Raw genomic sequence first — 22107 nt, forward strand, 5'->3', positions numbered from 1 at the left:
TGATCTTGGCTCACTGCAGCCTCTGCCTCTTGGGCTCAAGTGATTCTCCTGCCTCAGTCTACTGGGTAGCTGGGACCATAGGTGCATGCCACCACACCCAGCTAATGTTTTGTATTTTTGGTGGAGATGGGTTTTTGCCAGGGTGCCCAGGCTGGTCTTCAACTCCTGAGCTTAAGCAATCTGCCAGCCTTGGACTAATAATTAATGTTTATAATTTGTGTAATTATAAAAAAGTGTCATTGAGAGAAAAAAGTCTCTCTTTCCAAAAGTTTTTTTTAGAAAAAGATGCTTTTAAAAATACATTTTCTGGCTGGGCATGGTGCTTCACACCTATAATCCCAGCACTTTGGGAGGCTCAGGCAGGAGGATCACTTGAGATCAGAAGTTTGAGACCAGTCTGGCCAACATAATGAAACCCCACCTCTACTAAAACTACAAAAATTAGCTGAGTGTGGTGGTGCATGCCTGTAATCCCAGCTACTAGGGAGGCCAAGGCAGGAGAATTGCTTGAGCCCAGGAGGCTGAGATGGCAGTGAGTGGAGATCATGCCGCTGCACTCCAGCCTGGGCAACAGAGTGAGACTCTGTCTCAAAAATAAAAAGATTTTTTATAATGTTTATTACTTCCCTTGCAAAAGCTTGCATTTTATCCAGATACTGGGATATGAACTAGGTTGTTGTCAGAACTTTGGCAAGTGATGTGTTGCTCCATTGCTCAGCATTGCTTACTGGCTCCCCAGCTCCTAGACAATCCTAGGCCTTTGGCTCTCTTCCTGCCAAATTTGTCATGACCTGACTCCTGCTCCCTGCTCCAGTTCTGCTTTCAAACTTGTGCATCTCCAGGTCATTACCTGAACTGCTTATAGTTCCCAGAACACAGAATGCATTCTCATGTCATGCCTTTCTATGTGATCTTCCAGCTGCCCAGAATGTCCTTTTCCTTTTTAACCTGGCAAACTCCTATTCATCCTCTAAAACCCACTACAGATCAGTCACTTTCACTGGGAATTCTTCCCGGTTCTCCCTTCACAGTGCTGTCTTGCAATACACTTTTGTATCTTTATTTACCATGCTGGATTATCTTACTTGTCTCTGTGTACCCAATCAGGGCCTGGCATATAGTGTTTCCTAAGTATTTGTTGAATTGAGGCAGGTTTATTTATTCCACAAACATACATGGAGTGCCCATGATATACTGGGTACTGTGCTAGTTTCCTCGGATTCAAAATTAATGAGGCACAGACCTTGGCTTTAGGAGCTCACAGTCCGAGGGGACAGAAAGAGACACACACAGATAGTTACAATGACAGTTACCAGCAGCTTTGTCTCACATTTTCTCATTCTTGCTTTTTTTCCTTAACTGGCCATAACTTGAAAGTATAATTCATATTTACTGCTTGGCTTATTTCCTCAAAAGAATTTTCTATTTCCTACATATTGTTCCTGAACTGATTTAATGGAATGTGTTTGTATTTCTCTCTTTACTTTACCAGAAAGACTACTGAAACAGTTAAAGCAGCATCTAATATTGCTGCTATCCTGGCATGGGAGCACTCCATTTCCAGAGATTACTGAAAGATCATTGCAGTTCTGTAGAACTTGTCTTGTGACTGGCCCCAAACAAATGAGAACTGGCTGAGCCTGTGGGTAGAAAAATAGGTGAATGATAGCAAAGGGGCTTCCAGTGAGCCCCTGCTGGTTCAGGAGACTTGACATGGTTAGCGTCAAAGGATCCCTTTAGGGTATTCCCACTGTGGGCTACATACTGGGAGAAGTTTCTTGTAGCACTCTGCTTTAAAACAAAACCAAGCTTTTGCATTCTCTTTCCCTCCCCCAACATGGTGGCTTCAGCAAAAAAGAAGAATAAGAAGTAGAAGACTATCTCCCTAACAGACTTTCTGGCTGAGGATCGAAGGACTAGGGCAGGAGCACCTATGTTTACAAACCAGTCAGCTGAGCTGATGAAACAGATGACCTGGAAGGAGATGTTTCAACAGCTTGGCACAGTAATGATGACCACATGTACAGGGCACCTCCAATTGACCTTTCCGTCCTTCCCACTGCCCCACGGGCTGCTTGGGAACCCAGTGTCGACTGGAACTATCTTCCCAAATCACCACCCTACACTGCTTTTCTAGGGAACCTACCCTATGATGTGACAGAAGAGTCAATTAAGGAATTCTTTAGAGGATTAAGCATCAGGTACACTGTGTTTCCCACATGAACCCAGCAATCCAGAGAGGCTGAAAGGTTTTGGTTATGCTGAATGTGAGGGCCTGGATTCCCTGCTCAGCGCCCTGAGTGTCAGTTAAGAGTCTCTAGGTAACAGGAGAATTTGAGTGAAGGTTGCTGATCAAGCACAGGATGAAGACAGGGACGATCATTCTTTTGGCCGTGATAGAAATCTGGATTCTGACAAAACAGATACAGACTGGAGGGCTTGTCCTGCCACAGACAGGTTTGATGACTACCCGCCCAGAAGAGGTGATGCTAGCTTTGGAGACAAGTATCGAGATTGTTACGATTCAGACTGGTATCGCGATGGGTATCCGGATGGCCCGCACAGGGATAGGGATCGATACAGGGGCTGGGGTCGCTACGATGACCGAAGCAACAGAAATTATGATTCCCAGATAGGCAGTGGCAGAAGAGCATTTGGCAGTGGGTACCGCAGGGATGATGATTATAGAGGAGACAGGGACTGCTGTGAAGACTGATACGACAGTTGGGATGACTGGTCTTGGAGCTCCAGAGATGATTACTCTCAGGATGATTATAGGCGAGATGATAGAGGTTCCCCCACTTCCCCACTCCCCCACCCCCTAGACCTAAACTGAATCTAAAGTCTCAGAGTACTCCTAAGGAAGATGATTCCTCTGCTAGTGCCTCCCAGTTCAGCTGAGCTGCTTCTATCTTTGGAGGGGCAAAGGCCGTTGGCACAGCTGCTAGAGAAAGAGAAGTAGAAGAATGACTACAGAAGGAACAAGAGAAGTTGTAATATCAGCTGGATGAGCCAAAACTAGAACAATGGCCTTGGGAGAGACACCCAAGCTGGCTAGTGAAGAAACTCAGGAGCCGAATGGTCAAGGACAGGAAGTGAGTCATCAAAGAGTGGGACCTCCACCACATCTGGCAGAAATGCACGAGGGAGACAGAGTGAGAAGTCTCTAAAAAATGAAATACTCAATAAGAAGGAAGATTGTCACTCTCCAACTTCTAAACCTCCCAAACCTGGTCAGCTCCTAAAGGTAATGCCAGCCCCTTTAGGGGTTATCTCTAATGGAAGATGCATTATCTCTAATGGAAAACAGTATCGTGTGCCATGAACAGAGGATAGCTTTGAAAGTAAAAACAATGAGAATCAATGTTATTAAATTCTTGTTAGACGCTCCTGCCTGCTAAGGCATCAAGCGAAATGTAGTGCTCCACACTCTTCTCTCTCCTTCCTTCCTTCCTTCCTTTCTTCCTTGCTTTTGTAAAAAGGAAGGAAAAAAGAAAAGAGATTATTGTTAGAGTGGTGGTAGAGATGCGTTAGCCAGAATGGAAGGCTTTCTTGTTGCCATCGGAAGGACTAAAGAAAATTGAAAGCAGAGGAGCTCGCTCACAGGATTCCTCCCAAAACACACCCCACACCAGGGGAGCAGCCTTCAGTTACCTCTAGACAAAGAGGCAACATGGCATAATGTGACGATCTGGACAGGCAGCAGGAGACCCAGGCTCTACCTGAACTCTGTGGGAACGTGGACACGTCCTTTCCATGCTCTCAGCCTGTAAGATTGCAAAGATCACTCCTAACTCTGCCTCCTGCACTAGAGTAGGAGATACCATAGGCTTCTTCAGGCCTGTTCTGGGGTCTGCTGCTTTCACCTTCCAAAAGAAAGGTATTGACTCGGACAGGGCCGTCTGACTGTCACATGCTCTAAGTCAGGGGAAGACAGAGGAGGTCTGCTCCCTTCCCCCAAGGAGCACACTGTCTGTAAGCCCAGAGCAGAGCCCTAGGGCCCTGGAAGCTGTGAGTTAGGGGAGGCCCTGGCTTCTCTGCTTGGAGAAGCTTGGAAGAGCTTGGAAGAGGAATAGCAACTTCAAATGAGCTGGACAATGAAGGATGCAGTGTACACTGAAGGAATTGACATCTGGGGAAGAGGAAGGGCATTTCAGGCAGAGGGAAAAGAATATTTTCAGCTAGGAGGGGAGTGCTCTCCAGTCACACCCTGAAACTGACTTGTGCTGGACCATAGGAGCCACTGTTAAATTTTCAGGAATTTCATGAGCTGGTTATTCAACACAGTTGTTATGGTGGGAGCCATGGTGGGTTAGCATTTACACCACAGAAATGGGCAGAAGCTAACAATCAAGACTGTTACCCCTTCTCCAGAAGTCAGTTTACCAGCACATCACTGATGTTCTCCTTCAAAAGGGCTTCGTGTTCCCTGAATGCTTTGGGCAGAAAAAGCAATTCCCTTTTTATAAAGTTGCTCAGACTGGCAAGGGCGAGGAAGCTTCTAAGAAATGCCTAACACTGTCCATTTCAAGACCCATAACTCTCTTCTCTACTCCCTGCAGGGCTCCGAGATGTTTTTGGAGAACCACCAATTCTGTAACATCAAGGTGAGAGGCTGCAGGGGGTGGACATGAGCAAGAACTCCTGCCCCAACCAAAGGAAATGAAGTATTTGCCTTTAAGGAGGGGCTACTGTGGTTCTGGGTACTGAGGCTCCTCAAATCCCCATGGGCTGACATCCAGGTATCTGGGTGTTGTAACCACAGCCCTCCCCCCGCTCTTTATATCGAAGGGTACTCAGCCTCGTCCTTGGCCTGTCTCTTCTCCAGGAGCAGAGATGGGTGTGCAGTGTACAGAGCTACACGCTCTCTGTCCCTGTCTCCTGGGCACCCCACGGCGCACACCCGGTGGTGGCAGGCACAACACCCCAGGGATGCAGATTGGGTCTTTGTTTCCACCAGCTCTGCATTCTAACACCTAGAGCTCTCCCCAGGCTGGTGCTGAGAGCACAGCATGTGGAAAGAGCACTGGAGTGGGAGCCACTTAGACCTGGCTTCCAGCCCAGGAGATGTCTTTCTATCTATAAAGGGGGTCCTGAAGCCCTGGGGACATCCTCTGATAGCAGGGGAGACCAGTGTCACCCCCCATCTCTCTTCTCTGATGTCCTCTTGTGCACAGTGCTACATCGATGGGCCTTACGGGACCCCCACCCGCCGGATCTTTGCCTCTGAGCATGCCGTGCTCATCGGGGCAGGCATCGGCATCACCTGCTTTGCTTCCATCCTGCAGAGTATCATGTACAGGTGGGCAAACAGTGTGCTCCTTCCTGCATCCTGGGTCAGAGCCCCAAGGCACCCTCCCCGCCCCTCCTCCCTTTATGCCTTCTCCTTCCTCTCCTCTCACCTGTCTCCCTCTGCTCTTCTGTCTCTTTTCTCTCCTGCTCTCCCTGCCTCTCCTTTTTGTGTCTCATCCCTCCCCTTCCTCATACAGTGGGCTCTGCCACCCCATCCTTGCTGCCTGTCCCCCGAACTGTTCTCTGGGGTCCTGAAAAGTCTCACCCCAAGTTTCAAACCCTTTCCTCCTGCCTCCCCTCAGGCACCAGAAAAGAAAGCGTGTTTGCCCCAACTGCCAGCATTCCTGGATAGAAGGTGTCCAAGACAACATGAAACTCCATAAGGTGAGTACCACCTCCTGCAGGCAGGCCTCCAGACCTTCTCCCCTGGACAGCTCCTAAAATAGGAGCCCATCCTCCTGTGCAAAGGTGGGAGCGGGTAAGTGATCCCTGATGGGATCGTCTTTCTTTCCCACAGTACCCTGAGTTGTCTTAAATGAGTTCTCCTGGTGTCTCCTGTATGTGTGAGCCCCGCCCCCACTTCAACATTCCCATCCCCTCTGAGAGATGTTCTGAACATTTCTTTTAAGGTTGCATAGCTTGATAGTCAGGAAGTCTGGATTCAGTTACAGCCATGATACTACCTGTCCATGACCCTATGGTGGTTTTAAGAATGAAAACATACTGGCTGGGCACAGTGGCTCAAGCCTATAATCCCAGCACTTTGGGAGGCTGAGGCAGGCAGATCACTTGAGCCCAAGAGCTCAACACCAGCCTGGGCAACATGGAAAAACCCCATCTCTACCAAAAATACAAAAATTAGTTGGGTGTGGTGGTATCCACCTGTGGTCCCAACTACTCGGGAGACTGATGTGGGAGGATCACTTGAGCCCAGGAGGCTGAGGATGCAGTGAGCTGAGACCATGCCATTGCACTCAAGTTTGAGTGACAGAGTGAGACTCTGTCTCAAAAAAGAAAATAATAATAATAATGAAAACATGCTTGCCTTTTGAACATTCGTCATCCTATATAGGCCACTTAGAAGAGTTTCTAAAAAAGTAATTCATATTTTTGGCAGGGTGGGGTGGCTCACGCCTTGCAATTCAAGCACTTTGGGAGGCTGAGGTGGGTGGATCACAAAGTCAAGAGATTGAGACCATCCTGGCCAACATGGTGAAAATACTGTCTCTACTAAAAATACAAAAATTAGCTGGGTGTAGTGGCATGTGCCTATAGTTCCAGCTACGCAGGAGGCTGAGGCAGGAGAATCACTTGAACCCGGGAGACGGAGGTTGCAGTGAGCTGAGATGGTGCCACTGCCCTCCAACCTGGTGACAGAGCGAGACTCAGTCTCAAAAATAAATAAATTAATTAAATTAAATAAAAAATTTAAAAAGTGATTCATGTTTTTCTGGGTATCCTAAGCTAATATTTCAATACACTGTTTGTTGTAAACAATAGAAGGCATTAGAGAAAATCCCAGCCTTGGAGTCAGAAACCTGGTTCTGGTCCCATGCTGCTCTGTGATCTGGGCATGGCTGCTCACCTCTATCAGCCTTGATTTTTCCCTCTCTTAAATGGATATGCGAATGTTCCCTGCTTACCTCGGGGTGGTCATATGGGTCCCAGGGGTCACCGATGTGAACCTCCTGCAAATGAGGGAGACAGCCTCTGAGCTGAAGGGCCTCTCTCCCTAGGTGGACTTTATCTGGATCAACAGAGACCAGTGGTCTTTCAAGTGGTTTGTGAGCCTGCTGACCAAACTGGAGATGGACCAGGCCAAGGAGGCTCAATGTGGTAGGAGAGGGACAGGGCCTGAGGGCAATGGGAGTGGCGAGGTGTCTTTAAAAAAAGTAATGTATTGATATGAAACTCACATAACCATTTAACCGTTAACGTGAACTGAGTACTTTTTTTTTTTTTTGAGACGGAGTTTCGCTCTTGATACCCAGGCTGGAGTGCAATGGCGCGATCTCGGCTCACCGCAACCTCCGCCTCCTGGGTTCAGGCAATTCTCCTGCCTCAGCCTCCTGAGTAGCTGGGATTACAGGCACGCACCACCGTGCCCAGCTAATTTTTTGTATTAGTAGAGACGGGGTTTCACCATGTTGACCGGGATGGTCTCGATCTCTTGACCTCGTGATCCACCCGCCTCGGCCTCCCAAAGTGCTGGGATTACAGGCTTGAGCCACCGTTTTTTTTTTTTTGAGACAAAGTCTCACTCTGTCACCCAAGCTGAAGTGCAGTAGCAGGATCATGTCTCACTGCAGCCTCCACCAATCCTCCCGCCTCAGCCTCTGGAGTAGCTGGAACCACAGGTGCAGGCCAGCACTCCCGCTGATTGTTTTTAATTTTTGTAGAGATGAGGTCTCCTTATATTGCCCAGGCTAACTCAAAGTCTTTTCGAGAAGGCACTTATTCCATTTCTGGAGAAGGATGGGTGAGTTTCTACGAAAACAAGGAGGTTCTACAAAATGTAACATTTCGTAAAGTTGAAAAATAGAAGGAGGAAAAAAAAATCCCTCATCGACTCATCCAGTTATCCAGATGACACCAGGCATTTTAAAGGATTCCCTTCCATTTTTTGTTTTCCTATTCACATTTTATAAAAATATATGTCTTTATTTTTGTAATTTATCTTTTTCATGACATATCTTTTAATTCAGAAGACGCACATGTTGAAAATTTAAATTCCTAGGCCTCATCCCAGACCTTCCAAATCAGATAGATTCTCTGAGAGCTGGGCTCAGGAAGGTACATTTTAACGTGCTCCTCAAATGATTCTTATTCACACTTAATTCGTGTTTGGTTTTTGAAATATAATTTACATATAATAAAATTTACCCGTTTAAGTGTATAATAAATACAATGACATTTTGACAAATGCATAGAGTAGTGTAACCACCACTGCAATCAAAATATGGACCATTTCTTTCCATTACTCCTGAAAATTTCCTCATCCTGTTTTGCCGTCAACACCCTCCCCTGACTCATAACCTCTGCAACCACTGGTCTGCTTTCTATCACTGTAATTTTGCCTTTTATAGAATTTTATATAAATGGAATCATATAATATGTAGTCTGTTCCGTCTGCCTTCTTTCACTTAGCATAATACCTTCGAGATGTATCCGTGTTGTTGTATGTATCAATAAGTCATTCGTTCCTTTTCATTGCTGAGTAGTATTCTGTTTTATGGGTATACCACCATTGTCCAATTATCTTTGAAAAAGAAGTTTAAAAATCAGAAGAACAAAGTTTTTATTTTTATAGATGTATTTAGCATTTCTAGGTTCTTTTCACTTTTTGTGCCTAGATCTAGATTTCTATCTGGTAAAGTTTTCCTTCTGCTTGAAGAGCTGTTGGCTCTTCGTAGTGCAGGTCTGCTGGTGAGAAATTTTTTTGGCTTTTGACTGCAAACACCTTATCTCACCTTGTAAGACCCTGTCTCAAAAAGAAAAAAAAAAAAAAAAAAAAGAAGGTTTGAATGTCCTCCCCTCAACCCCTCCAAACTCTCCCTCCTCACTGCCCAGGTGTTTGCTGTATTCTACATTTTTTACTAAGCATTTATTCTCATCATTACTAAGTATGATAAAATGTTTCTCTGAGTCATATCACGGGACATCTTTGTGGAATACTGAGGGTTTACACTATATTTAAAAGTTAATCTAGGAGAGATCCAAGATGGCTGATGATTAGCAGCTCGGGCACGTACCTCCCAGTGAAAGCGCAAAGAACGAGAGGACGCCACACTTTCAGACGAATATTAGTTGCTCACGGACCACGAGATTCCCAGTGGAGGAGCTCCACGGGTCGCCAGGGCGACTCTTGTGGCCGGCGTGGCGGTTTTGCTGGTGCCTTAGCACGCCAGTTCTTGGTGCAGAGTCCGGATATTCCCGGGCAGAAAAGCACCATCAATCTTAACACCGCTGTTTTGGCCGGCTCAGTGGATTGCTCAGATTTCGGCGCAGGGAATCAACAAGTTGGACGTCAGAGACCCAGTTAGAAAGTCGGTAATTATAAAGACGACAGACGGACAAATATATAATGAAGGGAAGAAACCAGCGTAAGAAGGTAGAGAATACTCAAAATCAGAATGCCTCTCCCTCTACGGGGGATTGCAATTCCTCATCAGTAACGGAACAAGGCTTAATAGATTACACGGGTGTTCCAATAACAGAAGCAGGTTTCCAAACGTGGGTGATAAGAAACTTCTGTGAATTAAAAGAACTTATTCTAACCCAATGCAAAGAAACTAAGAACCTTGAAAAAAGGTTTGACGAAATGTTAATGAGAATGGACAATTTAGAGAAGAATATAAGTGAACTGATGGAGCTGAAAAACACAACACGAGAACTTCGCGAAGCATGCACAAGTTTAAACAGTCGAATTGATCAAGCAGAAGGAAGGATATCAGAAGTCGAGGACCAGCTCAGTGAAATGAAACGAGAAGACAAGAATGCAGAAAAAAGGATGAAAAGGAATGAGCAAAGTCTCCAGGAAATATGGGACTATGTGAAAAGACCTAATTTACGTTTGATAGGTGTACCTGAATGTGATGAAGAGAATGAATCCAAGTTGGAAAATACTCTTCAGGATATCATTCAGGAAAATTTTCCCAACCTGGCAAGGCAGGGTAATATTCAACTCCAGGTAATACAGAGAACACCACAAAGATATTCTTCAAGAAGACCAACCCCAAGGCACATAATTGCCAGATTTATTAGGGTTGAAATGAAGGAGAAAATACTAAGGGCAGCTAGAGAGAAAGTTCAGGTTACCCATAAAGGGAAACCTATCAGACTTACAGCAGATCTCTCAGCAGAAACCCTACAAGCCAGAAAAGAGTGGGGACCAATATTTAACATCCTTAAAGAAAAGAACTTTCAACCCAGAATTTCCTATCCAGCCAAACTAAGCTTTATGTGCGAAGGAAAAATTAAATCTTTTGCGAACAAACAAGTACTTAGAGAGTTCACCACCACCAGGCCTGCTTTACAAGAGCTTCTGAAAGAAGCACTATACATATAAAGGAACAACCAATATCAGCCTTTCCAAAAATATATCAAAAAGCAAAGAACTTTAACACAATAAAAAATTCACATCAACTAATGGGCAAAACAGCCAGCTAGCATCAAATGCTGGTATTAAACTTATATATATTTTAATTGGATAAAAAGCCAAAACCCATCGGTATGCTGCATCCGGGCCCATCTTACATGAAACAATACACAAAGACTCAGAGAGAAGGAGGAAGATTTACCAATTGAACAGAGAGTAAAAATAAACTAATAAACAAAAAGCAGGAGATGCAATTCTCACCTCTGATAAAGTAGACTTTAAAGCAACAAAGATCAAAAGAGGCCAGGAATGACATTACATAATGGCAAAAGGATCAATGCAACAAGAAGAGCTAACGATTCTATAGATCAACGAGATAGAAAATTAACAAGGATATTCAGAACTTGAACTCAGACCCGGAACAAGTAAACTTAATAAATATTTATAGTACTCTCCACTTCAAATACACAAAACATACATTACCACCTCACACCTATTCCAAAGGTGACTATATAATTGGAAGTAAATCACTCCTCAGTAATCGCATAGCATTTCATAGGTTTAAATTAAATATTGGTTGGCTGTTTGTTTGTTATCTTCTTCCCTTATTCCTTCCTGACTACATCATTAAGTATAATTACCAGTATAAAAGAGGTTTTCAATACCCATTACTAAATTGCATTCTAGCCTGGGCAAGAAAGCAATACTCCCATTCTCTCTCCCTCTTTCTTTTCCTTCTCCCTCCTCCCCATTCTCTCTCTCTCTTTCTCTTCCTTTTTTCTCCTTCCTATTCTCTCTCTCTCTTTCTCTTAAAAAAAAAAAAAAAAAAAAAGTTAATCTAGTAAAATCATTGTTTTGTTTATAATTTATACAAGGAGAAATATCTTTGGATATGTTTCTAACTTTTTAAGAGAATTGGTGTAGTGTTTTAGACTTGTTGAGTTCATTAGAACTAGATTGTATTTGACTATTTAATTATCAGGTTGTCATGGGTAAATTCAAATTCCAATGATAAACACAGTTTATACGTTCAAGTAATCAAACACAGTTTTCTAGAAGAAACTATCCAAACAGATATAGTTTACCATAATCAACATCAGAGCCTTAAAGTTCAAGTCAACAGTCTTTGGAAGATAACTCTTCAAGCTTACAATGGTTCAGTAAAGCTCCTTGCCCTTTCTTGTAAATAACAATTACAGCAAATATTTGTATAGCATTGACTTCTTTTTTCTAAATGCTTTTACATATACTAATTCATTAGGAACTCAATTTTATGATGACAAGCTAAAGGAAAAGTTTAAATTTAATTTAAATTTTCTAGTTACTGGCACATAAATATTTGCTGTTTGCTTCTTCCTAATCTGTATAAACAAAGGGTAACAGCTAACCCAGTGCTTTGCATTCTCAAAGCCACTTGAGTCAACAACTGTCACATCAAATTTCTTTCAGGGTTTCTCATTACCTGCAGCTGAAACTCATGGCTTCTGATTTCCACTTTCATTATACGTCAAAGTTTGCATTAAATAATTCTAGGTTTATAATTTTCAATTTCTATAGCTTCGGCATCAATTATTCTGTCTGAGTTTGTGTCTTTACTCTAGCCTTAATAGCTATAGGACCTTGGGCGCATTATTTCACGGCTTTGCCTCGAAAACAGTTATCTGAAAAAAATGGACGCTGCTAGTACCCACCTCATAGGGTTGTAATGGGAATCAGATGAGATGTCCTCTGCAGAACACGTAGCACAGTGACTGGAGCTTAATGAACTGCTAGATAAATTTGGTGGTGGTGGCGGTAATCGTAACTGCTTAATAAATTTCTTAGTAGTAGAAGAGCTAGTAGTAATAACTGTTTAATAAAAGGAGTAGTAGTATTTAATGGCTATATAATGAATGGTGTAGTTAGTGGTTATACCGTGAATTATTTAACCAAGCTCCTACTGCTGAACATTTTGTTTATTCCAAATTCTCCATAATCCTAAAAAAAAAACACTGAAATTAACATATTTGTGCACATAGCCTTTTTCCTTGCTTTGGATGATTTTCTTAGGAAGGTGTCCCAGAAATGAGATGGCTGTCTCAAACACGGCTGGATAGAGAGGGTGAGACCATGCCAGATCACCCTCCACAGCCCCTTTATCTTATCCCTCCCACCATGGTGTCTCCCCTTCTCTCCTCTTACCCGTCTCTGGGGTATGGAGACTCTGAGGGAGGGCAAGAAGGGGCGGGGTCCCCCCAGGTGGGCATCTCATAATACATCTCCCTCTCTCCCACACCACCCAGCATGACTTGAGCTTAAGTGAGATGTGACGTGAAATGTGCTATCCCTCCCAGGGCCATTTGCATTGTAACAGCGGCTGACACCTTAGGCCAAATGAAAAATGGGCTGATAGTGACATAGGAAAGGATAAAGAGCACGTTGGAGTGGCAAAGCTCCTTTCATCTGGGTGTGGGGGGAAGAGAGGGAGAGAAGGATGAGGTGATCATCAGCTCAGGAATGCTCCTTCCCACATCCTAAATCAGGGCCTGCCAACTCTGGCTTGAAGCAACGCACAAGCCAATCTTTTTCTCATCATGGCACACATAAACATGATAACATTCGTATGTCACGTCTGGATATGGCATGCAGAAGTGTCCATGCGAGAGCTGCGAAGTGCTGAAGGATCAGTATCCCAGCAGACCTAGAATATCGCGGTGCAGAACTGCAGGTGCTCTGACTTCGTGGGCTCCTTGGTGCCAGTCTCCTCCCCTGTCTCTTCAGCCCTCCCATGCCCTTTCCTAAAGCTCTGTTTCACTATGTCACTCCCTACTCAGTTACTCTCAACCCTCCCCGCTTTCCTAGCTGGGCATTCAAGACCCTTCTTATTCTGGCCTCAACCTGTCTCCAGTCCCATCTCCTTTTGCTCCCATCTGAGGATGCGGCTCCAGCCAGGCACCACACCCTGCCCCGTGAACATCGCATTTGTTCCAGCCTGTCACTCTGTGCTCACACTAGGCCTTAGCATGCATTCCCTTCACCTTTGCTTTTACTTTTGCCCTTCGTCCCACACCTAACCCAGTCCCCGTCCCTTCCGGGAAGCAGCTCTGTCTGCATCAGCCCTTCCCTGCATATCAGTAGCCTTCACGCTCTGATCCATTTACTGGACCCTTGACCCTTTAGTCCAAATTACCTTTTCATGTGTGTGTGGTTTGTGTCCCCAGCCAGGATGAGGACAGACATGTGAGGCACGGCATGAGCTTTGGAGCCCAGGGACTGCCATGCTCACTGCCCTGGGATGCATTTCTCCTTCTATAAGTACAAAAAGTCTTGGCTGGGCACAGTGGCTCACACCTGTAATCCCAGCACTTTGGGAGGCTGAAGCAGATAGATCACTTGAGTCCAGGAGTTCAGGACCAGCCTGAGCAACATAGGGAAACCCTGTCTGTACAAAAATACTAAATAAATAGATATAAAAGGTCTAACTCTTGGAGAGGTTGTAAGGCTCACTTTAGTGCATATAAAGTAACTAATGTGCGCCATGCACATAGTAGGCCCAGCTCAAGCAACAGGCTTCCTTTCCTCTCCGTGGTACTGGTCACATGACAGAGCCTGGGCAAACACAGTTGGCTGATGGTGTGAGTTCCAAGATCTATGGGTCTCCTTCCAAGCCCCAGGGTAAGGAAGTGACCAGCATCCTGCCCTGTGCCCATCATGGGCGCTAGACCCTCAGTGCAGCCCTCGTCTCCTGCCCAACAGGCCGCTTCCTGGAGTTGCACATGTACATGACATCTGCACTGGGAAAGAATGACATGAAGGCCATTGGCCTGCAGGTGGCCCTTGACCTCCTGGCCAAGAAGGAAAAGAAAGACTCCATCACGGGGCTGCAGATGTGCACGCAGCCTGGGCGGCCTGACTGGAACAAGGTAACGCCAGCTGTGAACCCTGCAGCCTGCAGGTATGCGTGAAGCTGAGAGCCCAAGGCAGTGATTGGGAGATGAGGACCAAGCAGCCAGGGGCAAAGTGTGAGGTTACAGTCCAGAGTCCAGACGGGGCCTCATGGTGCAGAAGGTGAACAGGGCACCCATACTGGCTTCATCACTAGCCTTTATTCCGTCATTAGCCTCAGTTTCCCCATCTGTTCAGAGAGGAATTTAGTCTCTATGACCTCAAAGACCCCTGCAGCCTTGACTCCCTATGGAGCAGTGTCAGAAGGCCTGAGCAGACAGGAACCTGGAAAAACACCAAATCTTATCCTCTCCCATTAGAACTGAGGTTCAGAGACATGAGATTGTTTGCAAATCTTTGAATTTTATTTCTCAGATTGGTTTTATGATTATTTTTCTTCCCTGGACACTTACCTGTCAGGGTATACAGTTTACAGGAAGTGGCCCAGAAGGTACTACTTTTAAAAGTGCTGCAGATGACGCTATGCCTGGGTCACGACACCTGAGTGGGAGGGGAAGGTCAGTGATGAATGCTTGGACATCAAAGAGGACTTTCTTTTTTTTTTTTTTTTGAGACGAAGTCTCGCTCTGTCACCTAGGGTTGAGAGCGGTGGCGCGATCTTGGCTCACTGCAACCTCTGCCTCTTGGGTTCAAGCAATTTTCCTGCCTCAGCCTCCAAGTAGCTGGGACTACTCGCCTGCCACCATGCCTGGCTAATTTTTGTATATATATATATATATATATATATATATATATATATATATATATACATATATATATTTTTTAGTAGAGACGGGGTTTTACCTTATTGGCCAGGCTTGTCTCAAACTCCTGACCTCATGATCTGCCCACCTCAGCCTCCCAAAGTGCTGGGATTACAGGCGTGAGCCACCAGGCCCAGCTTCAAAGAGAACTTTCAGAGAAAGGCAATTCGTAAGAGGAATTTGGGGTAGAAAAGGGTCCTCACTGGGGGAAAAGACTGACGTCAGGAAAGATACTTAAATCACAGCAGGTGGCCAGCCCTGGACCAACACCAGGTTCGGTCTGCCCACGGGAGCCTCAGAGCACTGTATGCATCTCTGCCTGTCTGATTTAGTGCCTGTCTCCCACAGTTGCAGATCCTTGAGTGGAGGGCCTGGGTCTTATTTATTTCTGGCCCTGGTCCCCTACCTGGGGTTCTAGGTCATGTTGCCAGTCAGACAAATGGCTCTTTTTTTTGGAGACGGAGTCTCGCTCTGTCACCCAGGCTGGAGTGCATTGGTGCCATCTTGGCTCACTGCAACCTCTGCCTCCTGGGTTCAAGCGATTCTCCTGTCTCAACCTCCAGAGTAGCTGGGACTACAGGTGTCCAGCAACCATGCCTGGCCAATTTTTGTATTTTTAGTAGAGACAGAGTTTCATCATATTGGCCAGGCTGGTCTCAAACTCCTTACCTTGTGATCCGCCTGCCTTGGCCTCCCAAAGTGCTGGGATTACAGGCATGAGCCACGGCGCCCAGCTGAACAAATGGCTCTTAATTGAATGGCTGAGTGTCAAACTCTGCTGTAAAACCCAGCAGCTATGCCATGCAGCTCCTTGTGTAAAATGGGGACACTCATTGCTGCTGACCAGTTATGCTGTTACCTCCAGGCGGTTGTGTCACTGGTGAGTCAGCAACTCCACCTATCCTCTCTCTTCTTTTCCTCATCCCCACTGACTGCAGGTATTCCAGAAAGTGGCTACTGAGAAGAAGGGCAAGGTGCAGGTCTTCTTCTGTGGCTCCCCAGCTCTGGCCAAGGTGCTGAAGGGCCATTGCGAGAAGTTTGGCTTCAAATTTTTCCAAGAGAATTTCTAGCTTCACCTCTCCAAGCTCTGCCCCAAATCCACACCATGGGTCTGCTTCATCACATTAGTATAAGTGCCCCCACAGGGACCAGCTCAGACAACTCACCCAATAAGACAAAGCCCAGGGATCACCTAATCCTGCTCAACACAGAGAACTGGAGACCCCAAGGGGCAGATGAACTTCTTCTAGAACTCAGGGGAAGGGACAGTGCCCTGTTCAGTCTGCTGTACATTCCTGGGTTGCTGTGAAACTGAGGAAACCAGAGGCTGGTGGCTGGAGGCTGGAGCATAGGGATCGGGCTCGAGGGGGCAGAGGGCAGTCACTCCTCCAAAAGTTTTCTGAGGGAGCCTTCCCCTACATCCATGGTCCCAGACCTGCGTAATCATCACAGTCAGTTGGAAGCTTGTTTCTCTGGCATCTTGTAAAGTCGTTCAAACAAAGTGAGAAGAATCATACAGTGAACAGCGTTGCCTACTTTCCAAACTCCTCAGTTAAGATTTTGCTCTGTTTATCACATATTATCCATCAGTTCCTCCTCCCTCTTCCATCTGTCAATTTATCTGATTTTTTTGGGTGCATTTTCAAGTTACGTGCAGATATCTCGGTACCCCTTGCCACTTGGAGGTGCCTTCTTTAAATGCACATTCCTTGGTCCCGCTCCAGAAATTCTGATTCTGACGATCTGGCTATGAAACCTGGAATATGTAAGTGTGCAAAGTCCATTTGCATAGGGAGAAATAAGCAGCATCTTTCCCTGCCCCTCCTTGTGTCTTTGTCTTCCCATCTCCCTCCCTGTCCCGGCGCATCCCTCTGGACCTCTCTGGGCTCTTACGTTGGCCTCTTCCTTCTCTCTGTGTGCTGAGTCACTTGAGAAACAGGATAGAGACAGCCTCTTTGTGTGCCTCTCTGTGTTATGGAAAGGCCAAGTGCTTGGGGATGAAGCAGGCTAAGCCTGGAAGCTCAGCTCAGCCACACCCTGGCTGTGTGACCCTGGAAGCCTCCCCACGTGTTTTTTTCATCTGTGAAATGGGCTGATGCCATCCCTTGGTCACAGTTGCTGTGGGGTGAAATGAGACGTCAAGTGCTCAAGACATTCCTCCCCCACTGTGGTGCAGCTCCTTGCTGTACCAGGCTTTCATGCATCTGCATCACTTCTCTTCACCCTGGCTCCCTCTGTCTCTGTGTACCAGCCTCTGTTTGCATCTGGCCCTGTTTGGGCAGGAGGAAAAAGCAGAGGCAGCAAAGGCTCTCTCAGCACATGCTGTGGGGAGGAGCGGCCAGGGGCGGAGGGCAGGGCAGGCTTCACCTCCTCCATCTATGCTGGGCATTTCCATCTGCACTACACTGTGAGCTCCTGTGAACCCCAGATTTCTTGGGCATCCTCCACCTTGCAGTCAGTCCTGCTAGGTTCCCTTCTTGACAGTATAAAGCACCTTTCCCCAAGGCTGACATCATGGGGTTGGAACCAGGCACGTTCCAATGGGATTGTAGCTGGCATCTTTTTTTTCCAAGGGTTGGAAGTCCATGGTGGGGGAGGGGGAGGTGAAGAAGCCGGATCATAACCTGGACGATGACGTCCCTTATCTAAGGTGGGGCTGGGATGCAGTAGATGGGGGGGGTGACGTGCAGGGGATGAGCCAGTTGGGCGGATGGAAGGAGGAGGGCAGGGGAGACTCTCTTCTGAAAGGAGTGATAGGAAGGGGATGGTGGAGGAAGAAGCTGAGGCAGGCTGGGAGGGCAAAACTACCCTGGGGACTGAGACAGACCAGGATGGGAGTGAGGATGTCGTCTTTAAGATGCGAGGAGGAACGGGAAGAAGAATCTGATAGGAGGAGTGGGGCCTGGCTGCCAGCTCTGCAGTGAAGGAGAGGCTCATTCAGTGTGGGTGGGTGGAAAGCAGGGACCAGGCTGGCACCGAGACTCCATCTCCCGGGACCGGGAGTCAGCAAGGCCGGGAGACCTGGCGTAGGGGCCTTTCAACCGGATCGTGTTTAATTTCCAGGAAGGCTGGGGAGGCACACAACTCACCGGGGAAACTCACACCTGGGGTTTTACCAGCCTGAGGCCACACACTCTTGGAACCTCTTTCCCTCTGTTGAGTCTGTACTTTCCCCTCTTCACCAGGCTTGTGAAGGCTTGGACAAAACGCTCTCTGGAGCACAGAAGGAAACTGAAGAGGGTGTCCTGACTTAAGACTGGAGGACGTAAAGAGCGTGTGCCAAAACCATTTGGAAACGTGGCAGAATCTGTTTAGCACAGGATTTCTCACACGTGCACTCGCACACACACACACATGTCACCATCTTGCATTCTTTCTAGTCTCTGTCCACACCGCCTTACACACTTGAGCCCCATCCTCAGTCCTTTGCTCTCTCGTAACAGATTTCCACCAGGGTCCAACCCGTATATACAAATAACCAGCTGTTCGTTTAGGACTTCATATCACAGTGGGTGGGAGCAGGTGGAAGAACTTGAATATACAATTCTAAAATCCATGAATGCCCATGTGTGACTTATGACCACTTGCCCACGTCCCCATATCCTGAGGTTTTCTCTCCAGACGGATTCCAGTTGCCCACGAGAGGGCGCTGCAGAATCAGGGATCTCAGGAGGGTTTGTTTCCCAGGAAGGGAGACTGTTTCCTCACTTCATGGAGTGGCCGTGAATAAAAGGGAAAGGGTCCTGGAAGACAGTGCCCTATTCCAAAGCTCCGCACCAGAGGCAAACCCTCCAGGCTCCATCTCTGTGAAGTCAAGAGACTTCATGTTAAACATCAGAGTTTCTCTAGCTGTCAGCTCCTCACCACCACTGCCTTCCCTCCAAAACTCTACCCTCCCCATACCCAGTGTCCAGTTCTGGGCTTTCCTCTTTTCTCATTGCAACAAAATGTTCATTGGTGAGGTCAAGTTGAGCTGACCAGTCCTGGCTCGGGGAGAGTTCACAGGTCCAGGTCCTGCGTGCCCCAGTGGACACGTCATGGAAGGCGGCAGGACCACATATGTGAGTGTACAGCATGTGTGATCTGACCATTTGGATGTTTCCAGATGTGCAGATGGGCATCCTCGGCCATCAACAGGAAAACGCATCCGGAAGGCTGGCTGACTTTTCTCCTTTCACCAGATGCTGGCAATGCTGTAGACACATCTGGGCCCACAACAGATAAGGCTGACACACACAAAGAGAAGAGAGAAGAAGCACAGGCAGGTTACCAGCACGTGTGCCCGTCCTCCCCCATCCAGCTGCAAACTCCCCAAGGCCAGACGTGTGGACCTGAAGCCTAGCATAGAGTGTAGACGGGATGTTGGCTCCTGCCAGGGGAAGGGGTTACATAAATGGAATTATCCTCACAAAGGGTCTTTTGCATCTAATTGTCATTTGTAATTTGGGGAACAAAAGCACAAACACAAGCCCACTGAACCGCTTTACCGGGAGCCACCGCACTGTTGTGAGGGCAGCACTGACAGAGACGGCAGGCATTCCTGAAATGAGCCATCGGGAGGGGCCCGCCCAGCCGAGCGGAGCAGCACAAGTGCAGGCTATTAATACACTGAGCCAGGGGCATTTGTGGGAGGGGAGGGGGCGTGGACAACATGGAGAAGAGTCACCAGGCTGTCAGACAAGGTCAAAGGCAGGGAGGAATGAGGAACATTAGCTGAGACTGGCTCTGGGCCAACCTGTTGGAGACGCAGTGGACGAACCTTTGCCCTCTGGAAGGCGGGGCACCGAGCTCTGCACTTGCCTCTACCCAGGTCTGCTCTGTGACCTTGGGTGTGCCATTTGACCTCTCTGAGTTCTGTCTTATTATAAAGTGTACAGATCAAGTATGTATGTGTTTAAGCACTTGTATATGCATTTACAATCATCGTTTCTAAAAGGATACGTGAAAATATATTTATGTGTGCTCTGGGGAGTGGGAATAGAGGGATACAATGAAGAAAAGGATTTTGTTTTTGTTTTACTTCTTGCGCTTCTGTGAAGTTTAAGTTTTTATTAATTTTATCGTTTTATTTTAAAAAGAAACTCAAAGTAGAATGTCACATAAAAGAAAAAAACAAGTACCAAGTGTTTTACATGATCCTATTTATAGCACAGAAAATAAAGGAGATATACGTATATATGATCATATATATGCAATGTGAGGATAAATAGGTAAAAATACACGGAAAGAGAGTTAGAAGCCAGCCCTTCTCTATCTTGGGCCCAGTATTGCCAACCTCTGGTGAAAGGAGAAGGGCCAGCCAGCCGTCCGGATGAGTTTTCCTGTTGATGGCCGGTGATGCCCAAATGCCAAGCAGTTCTCAGTGGTTAACTGTGGAGGAGGCAGAGGAAGACCTGAATGTTTTCCCCTTGTATGTTTCCTGTATTTGTGTATTACCTGCGTAAGATTTCACTTCCTGTATTACTTTTGTGATATTTTGCTTTTTAATTTATGTACTTTTCCATGGCTTGTATCTATTTGTTAAGAGTAAAACAGGCTGGGCCTGGTGGCTCATGCCTGTAATCCCAGCACTTTGGGAGGCCGAGGTGGGCGGATCACGAGGTCAAGAGATCGAGACCATCCTGGCCAACATGGTGAAACCCTGTCTGTACTAAAAATACAAAAAAAAATTAGCTGGATGTGGTGGCACATGCCTATAGTCACAGCCACTCGGGAGGCTGAGGCAGGAGAACTGCTTGAACCCAGGAGGCAGAGGTTGCAGTGAGCCGAGATCGCACCACTGCACTACAGCCTGGTGCCTGGCGATGGAGCAAGACTCTGTCTCAAAAAAAAAAAAAAAAAAAATGAGTAAAACAAAATGCAGAGATTATCTGCAGTGTTGTCTAAGATCCTGAGTACTGATTTGTTTTCAAGTGAAAGTATTTCGGACCTAAGCCAAGGGACTGGCCCTCCACGTCAGAGGTCACTCCCTGGCCTCTTCAAAAAAGAAGGCTGCTATAGTGCCCATTATCAATATGCAAAGCTGCTGGCCCGGAATGGCCTAAGTATTAAAATAAAAGGTTCTGTCAAGGCCCAAAGCTAGTCCAGAAGGACTGTGGAGACCAGGGGCATATATGTGAAATTGTGTGCACAGGGGCTAAGCCCAGCACCTGCCCAGCCTGGGAGTTCAGATGCCGCAGGCACGCTGTCTGTGCTGAACAAATACTCATATCAACCAGCCTTCCTGATAGACTGATGCATCTTTTTATGATCCGTCTTTACAATATGATGACTCTCTCCTTCTAAAAGTAAGATTAATTCAGACAAGACATTTATTTTATGAGGAAATTCATCCCAGGGGGGAAAATACTCAAGCTGAATTGCAGACATGGCTGGAAAGAGACTTGACTCTCAAGGAAGCTTCCAGCCTCCAACCTTAGTCACCCAGCCATGGCCCCAAAGGGGCTGCCCTAATACTACTCAGGGACACATGGGCCATCTTTAACTACCCTAGCTGTGTGAGTGTAGCTTGTTGGAGAAAAAAGAAAGAAAGACAGTGAGTGTTAGTGTGGCAGGGGAGAAAAGGATGCATTTTTGGTAAAGAAAAAAAAAATTCTGAGATTTACCCAAATTTGGCTGGACATGAGTTTATACATACAGATTAAGCTTGTCTTTAAATAACCCTAAAGAATGTTCAAGAACAGTGAATGATCTGTCTCTGTGACCCCAGTGACTAGAATAGCGCCACCACCTTGTGGGTGCTTGGCATGTTTCATGGATGTTTCCACTGCTATGATCCGTTTCAGCTGGTGACCCCATGAGGTACCCTTGACTCCTCTATCTCCCCATCTTCCTCCTTCAGCCAATCACCAAGCCTGTCAACATGGCCTTCTAAATGCTTCTCAAACCCCTTTCCTTCCCCCTTGGCCCTGCCTTGGTTCGGTCCTTAAATTGCCTTTTGCCTGGACTGGTGCAGCAGAGCCAGGCTGGAGAAAGGAAGACCAGTTAGCTGGAAAGGAAGCTTGGAATACCAGCCGGCTAACTGATGTA

General features: G+C 46.5%; 1 protein-coding gene and 1 pseudogene across 2 annotated transcripts in view; both read left to right on the plus strand.

The window, feature by feature from the left end:
* The window catches only part of LOC105716591 (sperm equatorial segment protein 1-like), a 110988-nt gene that overhangs the window by 73719 nt on the left and 15162 nt on the right, over positions 1 to 22107 (plus strand). For both annotated transcript variants that reach the window (XR_001107317.2, XM_012451346.2), the window contains exons 2-4: positions 4563 to 4607; positions 5178 to 5302; positions 5595 to 5676. Coding sequence is in view for 1 of the 2 variants with exons in the window: in XM_012451346.2 (XP_012306769.1) it covers positions 4572 to 4607; positions 5178 to 5302; positions 5595 to 5676 (243 nt within the window). In the remaining variant the exon portion in view is untranslated. The remainder of the gene's footprint in view (positions 1 to 4562; positions 4608 to 5177; positions 5303 to 5594; positions 5677 to 22107) is intronic.
* Positions 1838 to 3325, plus strand: LOC105716623 (eukaryotic translation initiation factor 4B-like; annotated as a pseudogene).

Source organism: Aotus nancymaae, unplaced genomic scaffold, assembly GCF_030222135.1.
Source record: "Aotus nancymaae isolate 86718 unplaced genomic scaffold, 86718_ANA_hifiasm-v0.15.2.pri h1tg000003l, whole genome shotgun sequence".
In the NCBI taxonomy this organism is placed as follows: Eukaryota; Metazoa; Chordata; class Mammalia; order Primates; family Aotidae; genus Aotus; species Aotus nancymaae.